Genomic DNA, 14,950 nt, shown 5'->3' on the forward strand with positions numbered 1-14,950 from the left:
TGTTAATGAAATAATATGGTATATTATTATTTGCTAGTTAGGATATCCTTTCAGATAGGCACTTTCTAATTATCAATATTTCTAAACATTACAATTAATTAAAGAATACATTAGTTGGTTACATAGAATAATGCATAAAACTTAGTTACTACAATGCAGAACTTTTCTTTTTTTGTTGAAAAAATAAATTGTAGTTAACAAACCAATTATATTTCAAAATATTAGCAAGGTGGTATACGACTGACAGGGGAAACTAACAGGACACACTTAGATACAAAGAAGGATAGAAGAGGGGTAAGGAGCTAGCACAATTTGAAGATTAGTATTTTACATTAAGTATGATGTAAAGATATTCCATTTGACAATAAATGTGGGTATATTTTTACCAAAGCACACATTTTTTCTATTCTATGGGAAGAACAGGTGGAATTCCACCAAAGATTGTATGTCAGTTTTTGTGAACTTTTCCAGTTTGAAGCAATAAGATGGAAGGCAATATAAACAAAAAAAATAAACAAATCTGGTAAAGGGATAGAAGTCATAAAATGATTCACTAAAACACCAATCATTACACTGGATAACGTTAATGGTTCTTGAAATGAAAACATATTTTGTAAACAGTTCCAAATTTGTTCCCAAAAGGAGAAGACAAATTTGCACTTAAATATAGTATGAATGAAATCAGCGGATGGGGATTGACAAGACCAGCATATATTTGGGATAGTATTGGACATTTTTTATATCCTGAGTGTGTTAGGTAAGCTGTATGTAGAATGAAGAATGAACTAGTGTGAACGTGTTAAGTTAGCGGCAAACATTGTTCCCAAATCTTTGCCCAAATATCTGGTGAAATGTGCAGATCCCAACCTAATTCCTATTGTGTAGTAGCTTTAGAGGTGGGAGAGTTACTTTGTTTGGGTTGGTTGAGAATAGAATATAATTTAGAAGCTTTAGTGGAAGGAGAACGCAGTATCAATTCTATATATTTAGAATGAGCGTTTTAGCAATAAGAATGGAATAGCTTTTATAATTAAGTTCACGAAGGTATGATTAAGCTTGAAACAAGCACATACTTGAGGAAAAGGTATAGGCAAATTATTTTTAAAAAAATGTATTTGCATTTTTAAAGTGCTCACACAGCCCGGGGGCATCGAGGCGCTGTTACAGGAATATGTCTCGTAGTTGCGTATTTAAAACGCGCTTAATACCCAGAGGTTGCTAAGCGCTGACCTGGGCATCGAACCTGTGTTGCATCGTGTCATCTTGTTTCCAAGTGGAGCATGTTGCTGCTGAGCTATCCCCCCTTAGAAAAAGGTGCGTAACCAGGAAAATTCCAGCAGAATACCATCTTTGCAGCACATTGTGTTTAGGTGTGAACGGGAAGCATTTTTTGAGCCATAAGAAGGCACTGGAAGCATCTTGAACAATGAAGGAGCAAGATAATAGGCTATTCCAAGCATTTTTGAAGGAATGTAAAAGAGGGAGTTGTTTCCAGGCCATGAAGAGGTCTGAAGGAAATGAGACAATATACATTTAGATTCTAATTTGATCCAGGTAGCAGAATTATTCTTAAACTTTCAATAAAAAATCAATTAACTAAAAAAAAAAACTAATAATACGCCACTGATGGCTAGTTTCTTCAGCTGAGCTGCGTCAAGCGGGTTTTGAGTGGATGGGAGTTGACGCATGCGCATCCCGTCCAGGCGGGATCTATCACAGCGATGGCCCTAGGCATGAGTACAGAATTGGCATGTGACGCGCTACAACCGCGAACAGTTGCCTTTCACTTTCTTAAAATGTTCTCAAAGATTAAAAAAAAAAGTGATAGGTAACTGCATTATGCGTTCTGTACAAGCTCACAAAAATATTTTATGTCATGATTATAATATTCAAAAGTAGAGCTTTTTGGTTTGACTACAACATAAACCACTCCATTCTGAAGATAATGTGTTCAATTAAATTGAGAAATATTTGTAAACCCCCCCCCTCCTCTCCGATTTATTTCTATCCCCGCCGCCAGGACACAACGCTTTGTGTGTTGGCTGCCATGTTCGACAGGCATTCACGACGCCGTCTAGGGCCTTAGTCCTTCCTTTGTGTTCGCTGCCGGGACGCACCCGCTCCGTGTTGATGGGGGCCCGGGCCGTTTGAGTAATGCGGCTGGGTCGGTAACGGATTCGGCGCGGGGATTTATTTTCTCTGCCCGAGCAACCTCGCGGGGTGTCAGTCGCCTCTGCTAACGGATGACCTTGAAAAAACAAGAAAAAAAACCCACTTGGGCCTATTTTATTTTGGCACTCGGGAAGGGGTCAAGATGGCGGCGGCCGCTGAGGAGGAGAGCGGAGCGGCGCCGCCGCATGAGGAACCGGGGCCACCCGGGGCTCCCCAGGACTCGTCCGGGAGCCTCGACGGCCTCATCTTCTACGTGCAGCCCGACGGTACCCTGGTGGAGGGCAGCGGGCTGTCGGGTGGGCAGTTGCGGCTGCTGGAGGAGCAGCTCGGCGGGCTTCAGCCGGAGCAAGCGACGGGACCGGAGCTCCCGGTGCAGGATGCAGGCGAGGCGGGCGCCTTGCCCCCTCTGCAGCCGGGGGGCTTCATGCAAAACGCGTCCCAGCAGCTGCAGAGCGTGGCCCAGCACGTGGCGCTGCAGAGGAGCCTGAGTGCTGTCAACCGGCTCCTTCAGCAGGAGGTGAGCAAGAGCCCTGAGCAACCCTCCCGGCCACCCCGGGGAAGGTTCGTAACATGCCCCCCACCCCGGGAAGTACAGCGAACGCACTGAGTGTCGCCTAGCGCTCCGTGGCCCGATTATTTGCCCTCTCGACTTTGGAAGGAATGCGGCCTGAGTCGGCTGTGAATTGGAATTCGAATCTGAAACTTTGGTTGGGGTGTCGAGGGCATAACGCACTCAGCTGTCATTTCCAACACCCCCCGCCTCTTAATGTCCAGGACATAATCATCTAGGACTTGTACTGCCCTTTGCCTGCAAGCCCCTACTGAAGGGAAGTATACCCCATACTTCTGGCAGGTTCAGGAAACTACTGTTCTCCCACATCTGCTCCGCTCAGTTGACCTCAATGGGTGAAATAGTATACACTCTTTTCATCTCTTTGATGATCCCACCGCGCCTGTTGCCCGTCTCCTGTAATTGCATCCGGTGGCTCCCATGTGCCTCTTTCGGGTCCATGTGTTAATATCACCGCAAACATATTGTCATGTTTTTGTGGCGATATTAAGGAATGGGAACCTGTGGGGGCCACCCTTGCAACCCCTGCTCCCAAAATTGGCCTTTCCAAACGACCATAAATATGGCAATATCTTTGGTGGGGATAATATTACCTGATACCCCTCTTTCTTCACTTGCACCCTGCCTTCTTTCAAAGGAAGGGCAGTACATATTTGAAAATATATATACTGTTAAATTTTGGGTATCTGCAACCTACGTCTTCCCAGTTTTGACCAACTATTTCAGTCCCTTAGCAAGAACTAGTCTGGCTAATGAAGATAAGAGTAGTAGTCCCAACAAAACCGCAGAGCTAAAGATTAGAGCCATCTGCACCATGCCAATATGAAGAACTACTGATGCCCAGGTGTCAGCTCCTGCATGCAATCACAATTCTAATATGAATGGAGAGTTTAACTTATAAATAACACTTTTCGTTTATAGGATTTGTTAACTAAATAAAATGTGTTCACTACTTCATTATGAGTGCTATAAACTCATAAAATAATTAAGTTTCGGTGCCCACTTGAAAGTGGCTTATTTTAATCCATTGCAACACTTAACTTATAGTTATTTTTAAGGCTGTTTTTTGAATCTATGCCATGTTTCCCAAATCTCATCTGAGACATCACAGCAGTATCCCAACGTCTCAAAATCCGAGTGCAGGTAAAATATTTGTTAAATTCAGGAGTCCTTTCAAACCGTGCCTTTTGTGTTGTATCCACGTCCCATCAACATGGTCATTGTAGGATTGGAAGCACATGATATTCGTGAAAACGCATATGACAAATGGTACATGCCCTGGAAGGTCCCCTACCTCTAAGCCAACTAAGATGAGAGCAAATTATCCTTGCTCCAGTGCCAGTATTGCTATCTAGTTCTTTCACTCTGTGGTGTGTAAGCACATTTAAAAAGGGCAGGTGCGAGCACAGGACACCACCCTAGGACTGTCGGCTTTGTTCATGTTGAATGCTAAGTCTCCCAGAAGAATCCTAGCAATGTTTGTAGCAGTTGAAACCTAACCCGGTCTGTTGCACACGGCACATGCAACACATCCAAGGGTCTGCTTCTCCCATGGGCGTACAGAGCGAATGCTAGGCCTGCCAGAAGCCACTCCTGTTGGCCAACAGTAACATGGCAGTCTATCAATTGTTGAGCTACTTTACGGTTCTGCCCAGAGGGTAAACTCCAGATCAACTCAATCCTTTTATTTCTCCCACTAAGACCAAGTGTTGGAAGCATAGAACAGGTGTGAGAATTATAATTGGAAAAGTCCTATTTGTCCTAGTGAAGAAAGAGATTGGACATTGAGTAAAGAGGAAGTTTGACTAACAAGGGAAGAACATAAGTGGCCTATGGAAAAAGGGAAGTAAAAACAAATTAGATAAAGTGAGATTGAGAACCAGCACGTGAAAGACACTGAAGTCCAATATACGACCTGATAAAAGTAGTTACAGACTACCTACAAATGCTTTACTGGAGTGAACTTTCTGAGAAACCAGCCCAAAGGAGAAGGGAGTAGTTTTCCTCTGCTTTAGTCGTTTTTGTAGTGGTAGTTAAGTTACATTGGTTTGGACAGTGGACTTCTTTTTGTCTCGCTGACAACTGACTAGAAACCTATTTCGTTTTTACTAGGTAGGGAAAACCCGTCGTTTAGGCAGTCAGGAGTGTTGACATTTTTCTTTTTAAATAAAGAATAAACATAAAATGGAAGACCAGAGTCTGTCCTTCTTCGGACCCGCCACAGTATTTTCTGTTTGCAATGCACATGCTCCCATTTGCTCTTGGGATGCTTGCAGGGTTCACGTCCTCACTTCATCTGCATTCCTTCCCCTTTCCTCTCCTCTCATAACGACCAACACATCTTTTTCTACACCTTGCCTCCTTTCTCTGTTCAATCTCCCATTTCCATGTGTGAATAATGTGTTTATTTGACGCTATCTTATCGTTCCTTTATATGTTTTAGTTTAGACCAGGTTTAGTGTTTTTGCGGGACATGTTAATTCCTTGTATTGTTTCATCAATTTATTTAACTTTGGATTTGAGAGTTTTAGCTATTTTGTGGTACTCCACTGAGATAATTTTCCTGAAAGCTTACCCTAAAACAAATATGTAATCTCAAGTTGCTCATTGCTGTTAATTTCCACTTATCATTTTGACAACCTAAAATTGCCACGTCATGCGACCCACCCCCTCAATGCATGCTTACCTCACTGTGAAACAAATATAGGGTGCAAGCTTCTAGCAAGGCATTAGTCACTCGCGGCTCTGGCATGGCTGTCCGTTCTCACCCTACATACAGTGCCCCTTTTTTTTTTTTTTTAAAAGGGAAAATATTTGAGTTTGTCATGCAGCTTTAAAAGCTGTTGATGGAAGAGGTGGAATACAAACTGATTGGGATCTGAAAAAATGACATTTGGTGGGTACATGTGGACCTCTGATTATTTTCTGCTGATTGATTACAATTCTACTCATGTCTATATCTCCCTTGTCCGTGAGGGAGGGGGAATAATTCAGAGAAACAAACACAAAAACAAGGGGGAGGATTAAGGCCCCAGTTATAGTCGAAATAAATAACTATCAAGCAGGCATAAAAGTTATCATTAGTTAAAATAATATGACATCTGTCACGAACCACCGGACGCGTCCCTTCTGGACTTCTTGGTCCCTGACCCATAGGGGACTGAACTCAATAGTACTCCCAACATGGCCGCTGAACGTGAAACGCTGTTTGCCAGTCTCCGCGTTGTACGCTCTGCGTTCTACAAAGCAGAAACACCCTCGGGGCTCTGCGCGTCTTAACGCTACAGCTTGCAGTAGTCAGACGTGTGCTGCCGTAGTTTGTACAGCGATTTCCACTGATTCCTGGTCCCCTAATTTTTTTCCTCCTTCATCCTCCCCCTTTTTTTGTCCTCATCTTGCATTCCTGGATTTCCTTCGCACTCGCCTTCCGAGTGCGCTCCTCGCCATTTCCTGGACTTTTTTCCCGGACATCTGAACCGCACGCTGGAAACCGAGGACCCACGCACAGGGTTATACAAGACCCGAACGGTGCAAAAGAAGACTTCATCGAAGAACTCGAACAAACACAGACAAGTGGGAAGGGGGGAAACCTGTGACAGATTGAGATGCCAACAAACTGATACAGTTACGGACATGGAGGCTGCAGTTCAAGACCTCATGCGCGGCATGCAGGAGTTAATAGAAGTTCAGAATCTTAAGGCCGAGAATGCTGCATTGTCACGTGATTCCGCGACCAAGGAAAGTGTGTTGCTGGGCGGAGTGGTGGATCAATATGATGGCTCATCAAAGAACCTTTGTGGTTTCCTCAATTCGTATTTAGTGCACTTTACCTTTAAGCCCTACTACTTCTCAACCCCCAGGGCCAAGGTGGGCTTTATGATTTCACATCTCTCCGGGAATGCATTAACTTGGGCAACGCCTTTAGTTAATTCGGGTGATGCCCTCCTGGGTGACTATGATGGTTTTGTACGGGCGCTAAAGACCATGTTTGTCCGCCCAGAACAGGTTTACAGTGCTCAAGAACGCTTATTGGACTTCCAACAAGGATCCCAGGATATGCTTACCTATGTAACGCGCTTTAAGCAACTGGCCAAAGAAGCAGTCTGGTCCTCTGAGGCCTGTTTTACCCTCTTTCGAAGAGGGCTGAATGAAGAGATAAAGGACGAGCTATCCAGGGTAGCTCGCCCAGGTTCCTTCCAGGCTCTCATGGACCTCTCTTTACAAATAGACTTTCGTATCCAGGAAAGGAAGGCGGAAAAAGACTAAAATGCCCTACCAAAAGACCTCTACAGAACCTTCCTCTAGACCTGAGCCCACTCCTTCCCCGACCACAGACCCAGAACCCATGCAACTAGGAGCCTTCCGTGGACCCATAACTCTGCAAAAAAGGATGCGACGGATTCACACCGGGCTGTGCATGTACTGTGCCTCTGATAAACATCTTGTGAGAGAATGTCCTTTAGCCCCTCCACGGCGTTCGGGAAACGCCAGCTCCCGATCCTAGATGGAGCACAGCTTCGGGAGAGGGATGTTTTCCCCACATCTATTCCATCCTTGAATTCTCCTGGACAAAACAATCTTGTGATTCTGCAGGCTTTTCTATCGCCTTCCAAGAAAGCTTATCCCATTCTGGCATTAGTGGATTGTGGGGGCCATGGGGATATTCATAGATCATGATTGGGTCACTACCCACCACATCCCTTATGAAACACGAGACATCATGCAACCTGTAGAGGCTATCGATGGAAGACCTTTTTCTTCAGGACCCTTAACCCTGCAAACCAAAGAGATCCTGCTTTCTATAAACCACCATCAAGAGAGGGTCAAATTTGACATCATAAGATCTGCCCATTATCCAATGATACTGGATATGCCCTGGTTACAGAAGCACAACCCCTACATAAACTGGGCGGCAGGATCCTTGTTTCTTTGTTCAGAACACTGTCCCACTGTCTATCCCTGGATTCCTCGTCAAGATCCTCTGAAGATATGCGAACAGACCAGCAAGGTCCATTCACGGTCTCAAATATCATCCAGGTTCCCAGGGCCTATCGGGATTACACTGTGTTCTCAACTGCCATAGTTCAGGCCCTACCCCCCCCACAGACCTGAAGACTGTGCTATTGATACTGAACCCTCAGCAGTGATTCCCTTTGGAAGGATGTTCATTCTATCAGAACCAGAGAAAAGAGCCCTCTGAGAATACTTGGATACCAACCTGGAAAATGGCACTATACGACCATCCAAAGCCCCGGCGGGAGCTTCGTTGTTTTTTGTTCCCAAGAAAGATACCATGGAGCTTAGGCCTTGCCTATCATGGTCTTAATCAATGCACCCTCAAGGACCGCTACCCATTGCCCTTGATCTTGGATATCCTGGAAGTGGTGAGAGGAGCTGTAGTGTTCACAAAATTAGATCTCAGGGGTGCCTACCATCTGATCCGTATAAAGGAGTGACAAATGGAAAACAGCCTTTAGAACACCCTTTGGTCATTTTGAATAATTGGTTATGCCCTTCAGACTCGCCAATGCCCCAGCGGTCTTCCAACATTTTATGGATCGGGTGTTCTCCGATATGATGTTCCTCTTCGTCATAGTTTACCTGGACGATATACTGATATACTCCAAGGACCATCTGAAGCATGAAGAACATGTTAAAGCAGTCTTGCAGCGTCTACGTGAACATCCTATTCCGAGTGTCTACTGTTCACTATCTCAGATTTGTCCTTGGCCCAGAAGGAATTGGAATGGACCGCTCGAAAGTAGACTCCATTCTATCCTGGCCTGTTCCAACTACTGTGAAACAAATTCAATCCTTCCTGGGCCGTTCCAACTTCTACCGAAAATTCATACCTTCCCTTTCAGAGATGGTACAACCGATCATTACATTGTTGAAGAAGGATACTCCCTTTCACTGGACAGCAGTCCAAGATGAGGCGTTTCAACAATTGAAGTCGGAGTTTACACAAGCCCCCATCTTGGCTCAACCTGACATTGATCGACCCTTCCTAGTGGAAACAGATGCCTCTAACTATGCCATTGGGGCAGTCCTGAAACAGGAATTTGATGCAAATTAGAACACCCCATTGCCTATCTTACGCGCACCCCGACTCCTAGCGAAACCCACTATTCTGCTCTGGAAAAGAAACTATTAGCCATCCGTCAAGCCTTCACAGATTGGCGTCATCTACTCCTGGGAGCGAAGCGTCCTGTTCAGGTCTGCACGGACCATCGGAATCTTCAATTCTTCAATCCCTGGAATGTAGGAACAGTCGTCAAGCCCTTTGGGCCTTCTTCTTTGCCCAGTACCAGTTTCAAATCCATCATGTTCCTGGAACACACACTATAATTGCTGATGCCTTATCCCGACGTCTCGACTACGAAATTCTCGAAGACCGATCCTTCCCAAAGATGTTTCCCCACGCAATATTTGTTGCCCAAGCAATCGGTCTCCTGGAAGACATTCGGATTCAAACCCAGTCCTCTGGGATCTGGAAGGAGTTTACTGGGAAGAATCGATGGAATCTCAAAACAAAGGACAAATATTTGTTCAACGATAATTGTCGCAGTCTCTGCGTGGGGATGACCAGACCAAGGATCATAAGCCTATGTCATGACACCCTTCATTCAGGACACCGTGGCATCACCAACACTCTCCGTTTAATACAAAGACAGTTTTGGTGGCCGAAAATGAAAGCTGACGTCCAGTATTACATCCAAACCTGTGCAGTCTGCACTCAAAATAAGCATAACAAGAAACCGGCGGGTCTCCTGCTTCAACCATCGCTGCCAACAAGACCTTGGGAATTCATCGCTACAGACTTTATTGTGGAACTACCACCTTCCAGGGGATACACAACTATCATGGTTACCATTGATTTATTCACTCGCATGGCTCATTTCACACCCTTACATGAACTACCATCCTCCTCTGAACTCACTGGGATCTTCCTGGAACATATATTCCAATTTCATGGACTACGCTCCACGATACTATCTGACAGAGGACCTCAGTACATATCTCAGTTCTGGAAACACTTATGTCATATACTAGAAATCCAACGTGCCCTCTCCTCCAGGTTATCGTCCACACACCAATAGAGCTACTGAACGCGTGAACCAAACCCTGGAGCAATATCTTCGCTGTTTTGCCACCAAGGTCCAGGATGATTGGTCACTTCTAATACCCGTGGCTGAATTCGCATACAATAATTCGGACCACTCGGCTGTCAAAACCAGCCCCATTTTCTGTAGCCAAGGATTCCACCCTTCGGTTCTACCATCCATACTCCCACATCCTACCCCAGTTCCTACAGTTGACTCCTGGGTTGAACCCCTCAACCTACACAGAGAAGCCAAAGAAAACCTTGAAAAGGCCCGAACAAACACCAAGCATTATGCAGATTCCAAAAGAAGACCAGGGCCTTCATACGCAGTGGGTGATAAGGTCTGGCTATCCTCAAAACTACTGCCTCGACACCTACGACCAAATAAGTTGGCTCCCCGGTACTATGGCCCTTTTTCCATAAAGGAAATCTTTAATCCAGTGGCCTTCTGACTCAAACTACCTGAATCCTGGAAGAGAATCCACCCAATTTTTCACACTTCTCTGTTGAAACCATACGTCCAATCCTCCCGGACTGCTCCAAGATCTACCCCAGTGGTTGTCAATGATCAATTAGAATACGAAGTGTCCAGAATATGTGACTCCAGGTTTAGACGTGGTCAGCTACAGTATCTGGTCGAGTGGAAAGTGTACCCTCCCAGTGAACGCACCTGGGAACCAGTCTCAAACATAAATGCCTCCAGACTACTCTGAAGGTACCACCTTATACACCCGAGTAAACCCGGAGGAACTGGGTTTCAGAGGAGGCATGCTGTCATGAACCACCGGACGCGTCCCTTCTGGACTTCGTGGTCCCTGACCCAAAGGGGACTGAACTCGGCAGTACTCCCAACATGGCCGCTGAATGTGAAACGCTGTTTGCCAGTCTCCGTGTTGTACGCTCTGCGTTCTACAAAGCAGACACGCCCCCGCGGCTCTGCACGTCTCAACGCTACCGCTTGCAGTAGTCAGACGTGTGCTGCCGTAGTTCGTACAATGATTTCCACTGATTCCTGGTTCCCGGTGCCCTAATTTTCCTCCTCCTTCATCCTTCCCTTTTTTTGTCCTCACCTTGCATTCCTGGATTTCCTTCGCACTCGCCTTCCGAGTGCGCTCCTCGCCATTTCCTGGACTTTTTTCCCCAGACATCTTAACACTCCCTGGGGACGGGACACGAACCGCACGCTCTAAACCGAGGACCCACGCACAGGGTTATACAAGACCCGAACGGTGCGAAAGAAGACTTCATCGAAGAACTCGACCAAACAACACAGACAAGTGAGAAAGGGGGAAACCTGTGACATCACAAAATAATTCAAGGACAAGAATCCAATATTTTCATTGAGAAGTGACCTCATTTATCTCATCAAAATTGGAAGAGTAGTGATGTAACAAAAAAAAAAGTTAGATCATTTTCTAAAGTCAGAACCATAGTCTTCATAATTTTGTTTTCTTAAATATGTACAATAGAACATATCAAAACAAAATTGGTTCCAAACTTAAGACTTGTGTTTACAACATTCACACAAGGGAAAGTGGTTAAATACCACTACATTGAAATCAAATTCAATATAGCTCCTTTCAGATTTAGATGTGGCAACGTGTTTCGGATTTCTAATCTATCTTCAGGGCAAAGTTCCTATTGGATAGGTGTGCTTCCTCTGTAGATGCCTAAAAGGTTGTTTAAAAAAAAAAAAAAATGGCAACTCTGTATTGACAACCAGATGGGTAGTGTGTGTGTGTGTATATATGTGTATATATATATAGCTAAATCAATCTCAAATGAGATGTACTGACTTCCACCACATGCATTGGTGACATGAGAAGTGAGTGTCATGCCTGTTGGTAGAAATGTTAACTTAGCTTAAGTTTCATAAAGGATACCTAAAATGGGGTATAGTAGATATGGGTTATAATGTCCATGAATAGATAAAAAACGAGACTCGCCCAGCTGTGAGAATAGTGGTAACGTCAGCTGGGCAGTGATAGTGGGACGGTCATAAAGGCACTCTATTTGCTGGTAAGAGAGCGAGTCAGTATAACTATGGGCGTGTTAAGTACGGACGGTAAACACATGGTGTTGTATCCTAGCTACAAGGTGAATCTCGAGGTGCTCAAAGTCCCCATGTAGGAGACGTGTGCATATAAGTTGGGCACGCTGGTGCTCTTAAAAGGATAGGAAGTGTTGGCTAAGTACAGCTTGATAACGGCTTAACTACTAGAGTAAAATACAGGTCAGGCACATCTGTAATGCTGGTCGCCTGTATAGTGTATTTATCTGTGAGTCGACCATATTGATTCACCCTCTCTACGTGCGTCGGAGAGAGGTGTTCGTAATACTTTGGCTTGAGGATAAACTACATATAAACAGCCAAGGAGAATAGTGCATAGAGGTAAAGATCTTACCGAGCAATGTGGGAGATCCCAGCCGACCGCCCACCGAAGCGCGGCTCGGGTGTCCCATTGTTTAAAACGTCGTCATGGATTCTAGGGTATTTGTTAGAGAGATTGCTCAGGGAATCACATTTTCAAATACTCCCTAATTCCTGTTAGTTGGCTCTAGTTTCAGATCGAGTGGAAGGTTATTGCAGTACTTGGACCCCCACAGTTGCTATGGCTTTACCTCTGTTAAACCTCCTACCCCCACCTCCAAGGCTAAGAACTTTGGGGTCATCTTTGACTCCACCATTTCCTTCTCCCACATCTCTGACGTCTCTAAAGTCAAATTTCCTACCGCACCTCCTCAGAGGACTCTGCCTTTCCTCTCCTTCCCCCAGAAGCTCATGGTCTCCCAAGCTCTGGTTCTCTCTAGGTTGGACTATTGTAACAGCCTCTTTCTAAATCTACCTGCCGCTACTCTCTGCCCTCTGCAATTAATCCTGAATAGGACTTTAAGACTTGCCCTTGGAACATATCTCTCCAGCCCTGAAATCTCTCCATTGGCTCCCAGTGGATGCAAGAATTAAATTCAAAACCCTCTGCATTGTTCAGTAGGCTTTCTGGGCCCTGGGTCCAAAATACCTTCAGCTTTCCTTCTACGAATACCTCCCCTCTCGAGCTCTTCGCTCCCCTACCTCCAACTCCCTCGGGGTCAGTCGTTTTTCAAAGAAACGACCTGGGGGTAGATCTGTCTTTGGCTGGGGCCTCCCTCTGGAACTTGGCCTGCCACTCTAAAACTTGAGGAGAACCATCTCTGCTTCCGGAAGCACCCCAAGACCTTCCTCTCTTCTTCTGCCTTCGCTCCCCCTCTCCCCTGCTGATCTGTTCTCTCTTGGCACAGTGCACCTGGCCACCCTATGTCCTCCGGGCCCAGGTACCTGCTCACCCTGCCATCCTCCGGCACTGCTTCCAGGCCACCCCTTGCACTGGGGTCTGTATCTGTACCCATACAGCCCCCCCTTTTTCCACCTGCACTTATCAGACCTACCCTGTCTGCTGCCTTAAACCTAGCACTTGCAAATTGCTGGCTGCACTACCACTGTTGCCTTTATTATTTATCTGTTTCTCTGCTTCGCATTTTCCACTTTCCCCCCATCCATGCATTTGCGCGTTCTCAATGTCACTGGGCCTAGTAAGATCGCTGTTTTGTTCTCCCCTGTTTCCCTCCCTTGCCTTGTCGCGCTCTGAAACACTTGTGTACGAGCGCGATAGAAATAAAATATCAATATCTGTTATTCTTCTGAAACCTGCTGTTATCAGATTGGTTCTCAAGGAGTATCTTTGTGTTCTGCTTGGGGCACAATTGTTGCTTCTTGCCTTTAGTCCACTCTCTTGCATTTGTGAACTGGAAACCCCTTTTGAGTCACCATGGCAAAAAAGTACGATACGGTCCTGATATCTGTTTCACTAAATGCACTGCGGTGCTAACCAGTGACCGTGATTGTATAGCTTCTGTAGCAACTTGTTTTCTATTTAGTTTTTAGATTTGTGATGCTCTCAATTTGCTGACTAACTTTTCTTTGTTTTAAAGCAGGTTGGATCCATCCAAGTCCAGTCGACGCAGGTGAAGGAAAGCTATGAAAAGCCAATGCCGCCTCTCGCTGCGATCACTCCTCAAACTGTTAAACTCACTACACCACTCATTAAGACTTTCACTACAGCAGGATTAAATCGCGGGACTCAGATTATTCGAATACAGCCTGTGTCCGGCAGCGGAGAGCAGCAGTTCATTTTACAAAATTCCCCCTCTGACCTCCCTATTCAGCTGCTTGTTCAGAGGCCTCTGCCGCCTCCTGCGGCGTTGTCTACGGAGGTGACCACCTCTATATTAAATGGAAAAAGCTGCACTTATACCATGTCTCCTGTCTCTGCCAAAGTTGCTTCTTCTGCCCCGAACCACTCCTGCAGTACACTTGAAAAGAAACCAAAGATAAAAAAATCATTGAAAGTAAAAACCCGGTCAGGTCGCATTTCCCGTCCTCCAAAACACAAAGCTAAAGATTATAAATTTATCAAAACGGAGGATTTGGCAGATGGTCATCGATCGGATTCTGATGATTACTCTGAGTTGAGTGTGGAAGAGGAGGATGGAGGCGTGGTGGAAAAGGATTCTTTATTCAATTCATCAAGTTATAACTTGAAGCCCAAGATGTTCAAGTGTGTTACCTGTGAAAAGTGTTACATTGGAAAGGGTGGGTTGGCACGGCATTATAAACTTAATCCCACACATGGGTGCAACGACTATTCCCCACAAGTGTCTGGACCACTGACCAATGGAACTGGGAGTACTGTTCTCATGGACTCGCTTGGAGAGAGCCCCGAAATGTGCAACTCTGTGCTTTTGGAGCAGCCATCAATAATGGACCTAATTGATGAAAGTGTACCACCGCCCCACGTTGAAGAAATCGAAATTGATTCCAACAGTGATCTGCAGGTAAAGTGTACAGTTCTGTAAACCATTTAAACTTCATTGCCTTGCTTAGCAGGCCCACATTTGGGGTTTTGTTTCGGCCACACATGAAAAGGAACAGCCTATACGTTTTAAATTTATTTTAATTTTAAATATTGTATTTATTTGTGCTTTTTCCTCACTAGTTTACTAGATTTTTCTCAATCCCTGTCTGTTCTGTGTGAGAGAAAGACCTACCCACTACTAGGTAATGG

General features: G+C 45.2%; 1 protein-coding gene across 4 annotated transcripts in view; it reads left to right on the forward strand.

Moving 5' to 3' along the window:
- The first annotated feature begins 2,112 nt into the window (after positions 1 to 2,112).
- Positions 2,113 to 14,950, forward strand: part of ZNF839 (zinc finger protein 839) — a 239,824-nt gene continuing 226,986 nt past the window's right edge. For 3 of the 4 annotated variants that reach the window (XM_069638093.1, XM_069638096.1, XM_069638095.1), the window contains exons 1-2: positions 2,113 to 2,689; positions 13,818 to 14,720. In XM_069638093.1, coding sequence (XP_069494194.1) covers positions 2,315 to 2,689; positions 13,818 to 14,720 — 1,278 coding nt within the window. In that variant the 5' untranslated portion in view covers positions 2,113 to 2,314. The remainder of the gene's footprint in view (positions 2,690 to 13,817; positions 14,721 to 14,950) is intronic. The other variant, XM_069638094.1, reaches the window with a different exon arrangement.

Source organism: Ambystoma mexicanum, chromosome 14, assembly GCF_040938575.1.
Source record: "Ambystoma mexicanum isolate Mex_15411 chromosome 14, UKY_AmexF1_1, whole genome shotgun sequence".
Lineage (NCBI taxonomy): Eukaryota > Metazoa > Chordata > Amphibia > Caudata > Ambystomatidae > Ambystoma > Ambystoma mexicanum.